The sequence below is a fragment of the Aplysia californica genome, unplaced genomic scaffold, assembly GCF_000002075.1.
Source record: "Aplysia californica isolate F4 #8 unplaced genomic scaffold, AplCal3.0 scaffold00025, whole genome shotgun sequence".
NCBI classification, from domain to species: domain Eukaryota; kingdom Metazoa; phylum Mollusca; class Gastropoda; order Aplysiida; family Aplysiidae; genus Aplysia; species Aplysia californica.
Genome location: NW_004797295.1, coordinates 981,063 through 986,511, shown reverse-complemented (window position 1 = coordinate 986,511; position 5,449 = coordinate 981,063). Strand labels below are relative to the sequence as shown.

At 36.8% G+C, this 5,449-nt stretch overlaps 1 protein-coding gene across 1 annotated transcript in view; it reads left to right on the top strand.

The window, feature by feature from the left end:
- LOC101863641 (ceramide glucosyltransferase) overlaps positions 1-5,449 on the top strand; it is a gene marked incomplete in the record, with an annotated part of 58,482 nt that overhangs the window by 47,385 nt on the left and 5,648 nt on the right. Inside the window, 4 exon segments of the mRNA XM_013089135.2 lie at positions 997-1,138; positions 3,008-3,110; positions 4,430-4,531; positions 5,109-5,224. Of these exon segments, the coding sequence (XP_012944589.1) occupies positions 997-1,138; positions 3,008-3,110; positions 4,430-4,531; positions 5,109-5,224 (463 nt within the window).

Here is a 5,449-nt window from a genome sequence, read left to right as displayed (position 1 = left end):
TACATATTTTTTATCACAATATTTCGCCTGGATAGCCGGCCAACATTGTTCACCAGTGCATTCAAGGGAAAAAGAACCAAGCCATCTGAAAATATATGTGTGAAGGCTTCTTGACTTAAATTCCAAACTGAAAAAAAAAGAAAGAAAGAAAAAGAAAATGTAAAAAAACGTTATTCTGTCCAGAACGGTAACACGAACCAGTATTTTTAAGCTATCTCCAAATCCTGTCTCTACTTTTCAAGGTTTTGTGTCCATAATAGCCCACGCGTTCATCTTTTTTTCCCCTTTTTTTTGGGAGGGGGAGAGGTATTCCCATTTGATAGTTAATATGTACTGTCCACTGATAGTGGGAAATTCCTTTACGTATGTGAGCCTCTCCTACTTTTTTTTTTCTTGATCTTGAAGTGGTGAAAATGTTCAGGTCTGGATTTATGGGTTACTTGGGTGCTGTATTGTGGATAAGTGAGATACGTACACAGTATAGTAAGCCCTGAAATGAAGAGGGGGAGAGAGAGGTAGATGGAGAGAGGGAGAGGGAGTGAGAGAGAGAGAGAGATTTTTGGAGGGGGGGGGGGGGGGGGGAGATGAAAAAAAAACAAGCATTGATGAGAGAGAGAGAGAGAGAAGAGAAGAGGGGGAGGGGAGGGGGGGGGAGATGAAAAAAAAACAAGCATTGATATGATCATTGATCTGGGTACCATTTTAAAAAATTGTATTTTCCTTTGCATTAACAAGTTAGGCTGCAGCAATTATTTGGGAAAAATGTGCCGTGTGTGTGTGTTGTTACATGTCTGGGCATGCATGCATGCATAAATATGCATTAGTGTATATGCTCTGTTTGTGTTTTAAAATATCTATAAGCATTTCCGTTTGTTTCTGGGTGAAGACATGAACTTGGCATGTTTTTGTAAATTTGTGTTTCTTAACTAATGCTGTCCACGTTCATGTTCACAGCAACAAATTTATTGAAGAGCATTTCATTTTTATCTTGGCCAGCAAAATGTTCCTGCACAGGCCATCAGGTCGTGCGGAGCTAGGGGATGTTGTGCCGGGAGTCTCCATCATCAAGCCTCTCATGGGTGTGGACCCTCTCCTGGAGTACAACTTGGAGAGTCATTTCAAACTCACCTATCCAAAGGTTTGTTTGTAATAAGAATGCAAGTCAAATTAGTTTACTGTAATGCTATTTTGTCCGGTTTGACGGCCGAAAAACCATAAAAGTTACAAGTACTCCAAAAGCAAGCAGCAAAATTGATAATGAAACAAAAGAAATCAGTGCATGTGACGCCAATTCTGAAAGAACTAAACTACACTGGCTGTCAATAAAAGAAAGGATCAATTACAAAACTGCTGTTTTCTGTTTTAAATGTATACGAGACCTTTTAAACATTTCTGGACTTATATCATCCACCTAGAACTATATCATCCACCTAGAGCCCTAAGGTCAGCCCCTGATAATCTAATTCTTAAAACTCCAACAAAACAAAATTACAAAACATTCGGCGAGCGTTCCTTTTTGTTCTTTGGTCCCCAGGTATGGCACAAACTCCCATATAAAATAAGATCTGCCCCAACAAATTACATTTTCAAAAAACACCTGAAGAATTTTTTTTTCACAAGTGCATACCTGTCATAATGATGAAGTGTTATATATGCATGTGTATGCCAGTCTGTGAGACTAAGAGAAGGAGAGAGAGAGAGAGAGAAGGGGGGGGGAGGGAGAGGAAGAGAGAGAGAGAGAGGGGGGGAGAAAGAGGGAGAGAGAGAGAGAGAGAGAGAGAGAGAGAGAGAGAGAGAGAGAACGGAAATGTTCTTCTATCTGTAGAGAACGAATGTTTTAATGAATGTTTCTAGTTACTCACGTTTCAATTTTATTGTGACCGTTCGTGGTTTTTTATTGCATTAGTGAACACATTTCCAACTTCACTTCAAGACTGTTTTTCTCATGAAAAGTTTTACTCATATACATAGATATTACATGTATATATATGTATAATACAATTTTTAAGATGTGATGTCTTTTTCGACTTAATGGGCATTGAGCATTTTTTAGAAAATGAAAATGGGCAGTAAAAATGCTATTTATTATTATTATTAAAATTTAGCACCCCATTTCGAACTGCTTGGCCTAGTGTTCAACATCCCAGGTCACTATGGGGTTGTAGCCAAGTCTTATGGGACCTTGACTTTTGATCATCATGTGTGAAGATATGAGGAGGGGGGTGTAGACTTTACTTTTACAGCAACAAGTCACTAATGTTGAATTCTATAAAGTTCTTGTTTCAGCGTAGAAGGGTTATGGTAACAAGTCTTATCCTGGTTTTTGTAGCATGAAATACGACAGATTATGTTTGATTGTCTCTTGAAAAGGACACTACTTTTGTTAAGCCCCCCCCCCCCAGCAGATGGTTGTACTTTACTAAGTCTTGGATTTTGTGAAGAACTGTAGTTTGTCTCAAAAGTTTGAATCATTTCATGTCCTATAAAGTACATGTAGTGACGAGTTGCAGAAGCAAAGTCTCTGTCCTCTTTTTAAAAAATCTGTTTGTTTCTTGTAACAGTATGGTTGAAGGCGGGGAAGCTGTTACTTTTGATCATTGGTAATTATTAATAAACCATAAGTGATGCTGTTTGAGTATTTTTGCACCCTGTAGAATGTTGGAGAGTAAATGAACACAAATTTGATTGTTGGAATTCAAATCTTTTTTTTCTTTTTTTCTCATGTGGTTTTGCACTCAATATTCAATTTGCCCTTTAATTGTTTTTGAAAGTTTTAATTCTTTATGCTTGACATTCAAACAGGAGACAAAAATTGAATGGAAAACAAAATAGTGCTATTGTTGTATGTTACACTCACAAAGTTTCTCTCTCAGGTGTTAGGAATAAACTTCCTTTTTCTAAAATGTGTTTGCCTTTTTCAAATACTTTTGTTTTCTATCTGTTTCTATTATTATATTTTTGTTGTTGTCATATGGTCTCATATTCTTTTTCTTTTTTCTTTGCACAGTTTGAGTTGCTGTTTTGCTTTCATGATGATCAAGATCTGGCTATCCCAGTGGTGTACAAGCTGCATGAGCAATACCCTCATGTGGATGTCAAATTATTCATAGGTGTGTGCCTGTAGACTATTGTAGTAACTTGGTAACAGCTTGAACACCATGAGTTACGCTGATTCACAATAGTCTCAGCAGACTTTTTTCTGGAGTGGCTGATGATGAACCCCCCACCCCTATCCAAATCCCCTAAATCCCAAACATCATTCTTCTCAGCATTTTTCCGTGATGAGACATTTTAGCTTTTGTTAGTGAGAGTTTAATATATGGAAGCAGGGATTTTATATAAAAAAGCACTAGTATCTTTTTATTGTGTGTGCTTTCTTTTTTTGCTGAGGTGTGCAGATGAGATGAAAAATGAGATGGTAAGCGCCTGCTCTTGTTTTTGCCTTTTAGATTTGTTTCAAATGACTAACTCACCTTTGTAAAGTGTTTGCACTTTGAAACGGGCAGCCTATCAGAGTGCAATCTGACAGATTGTCTGTGTGCTGTCTGTCCTGGGTTTCAAAAAGCTTACAAGGAAATGAAATGTTGAGCTTGTTAAAGTCCTTTGCCGTCTGAGGTCTTTCATCATTACTCAAAATGTGTTGCATAGCTCAATGAATTGCAGAATAATAGGCTTGTTTGCATAGGTATTTTTACTTGTTTTATCCTAATACGTATGTGCGTATGGAAACTTTAAGTTATGAACTCTGTCTCTCTTCTACATCATTTCGTAAAAACTGTGAATGTGTTTTTTGGTTTAAAATGAAATGCTCCAATTTTCATAGATTATCTATTAATATGAGTGGGTTTAATGCAGATGTTAAGGATTACTCTTTAACCTTTGTATAGAGGCAAATAAATGTCCTACAATCTATGTTATCAATTTTCCCTGGATCATTTCAATGAATATTGTTCGATGTGTTGAATAGAATTTGTGGCAGAAGTATCAGAAAAAGAGACCCCATGTGATAGGTGTATGCATTGTTAAGCTCTTCTGTGTCAGCGTTCTGAGTTGTAGACTCCATTCACAGTTGAATGGTCTTTTGATTTTACCTCCATTTATTCTGTTTATAAGAGTGTCATGTTGTCAGTCCCATGCCAGCAAAATAGGTGTGAGAGAAATATTATCTAAAATTCATTCCATTTTAAAGGGGTGACTAAATGTGGGTATGCATGCGTTCATGTGTATTTGTGTGTGTCATTTTGCCTGTATACATAGGAATGTAGGACCTCAGAGCCTAGGACAGAGAATATATTACTTTTGTACTTTCTCATGTTCTTTTTGAAATGTCTGGCAAAATTTAGAAAGAATGTTTCAGATGGTGAATTTTTACTTACAAATATTATTGATACTTCCCAAAATCTGAGTTATCCCCTTTTGAATCATGCAGGAGGCAACAGAACTATTGTCAACCCCATGGTACAGAATATGGCACCAGCTTATGACGGAGCTCAGTATGAATATGTCTGGATCAGTTCCAGTCGAGTTGAAGGTATTTCATCTCTTCTTCTAATTTGGAAAATTCCACATAGATACAAACTCTGTCATTTCTCATCTACGCTATCATCTTTCTTTTTTTCTTTGCGTATCAATGTGTTGATATCACTTTCAATCACTTTCTCTGTCAGCCCATTACCTTTTTCTCCATTTATTAGAGGGTTCTTCTTTGGTTCTTCCTCTTCATGCTGTTCAGGATAATGTAAGTTATGTCTCAAAATTTTACAAATTTCTTAGTCTCATGACTATTTCAACTTGAACGTCAAACTTATCAGTGTTTTGGAGTTTGGACCCAGCATTTTATTTTTTAAATTCTTGTTGTGAAATTGGACTCAACAGGACCGTTAGTATCTTTATAATGAAGTCACATTTTTGTTTGTTGTTTCCACTTCCGAGTCTTCATTTGAACCGAAAATGCTGACAATTATTTCTTGCTCAAAGATGCACTATGTTATGTCATGGAAGATGTTAGGGATGCACAGATGAAAAGACTGTAGGCCTTCTCTCTCTTATATGTAATACTGTATAATGCGTTACACTAAGTAACTTGAGTTTTCTTTTCCTGATCACAGCATCTGATGAAATCATCTATGATCTGGCCAGCAAATTGCAAAAGTCAAATGTGTCTCTGGTACATCAGATACCTTTTACAACAGACAGTCCAGGATTTGGATCATTTGTAGAAAAGGTATGCACACAATATTGTTTCTTCCCACCATTGTCATAATCCTTCTCCTCCTCCTCCTCCTTAGCATCATCATTTTCATTGTCACCATCATCATTATCACCATCACCACCATCATCATCATCATCTTCATCATCATCATCATCATCATCATCATCATCATCATCATCATCATCATCATCATCATCATCATCATCATCATCATCATCATCATCATCATCATCTTTT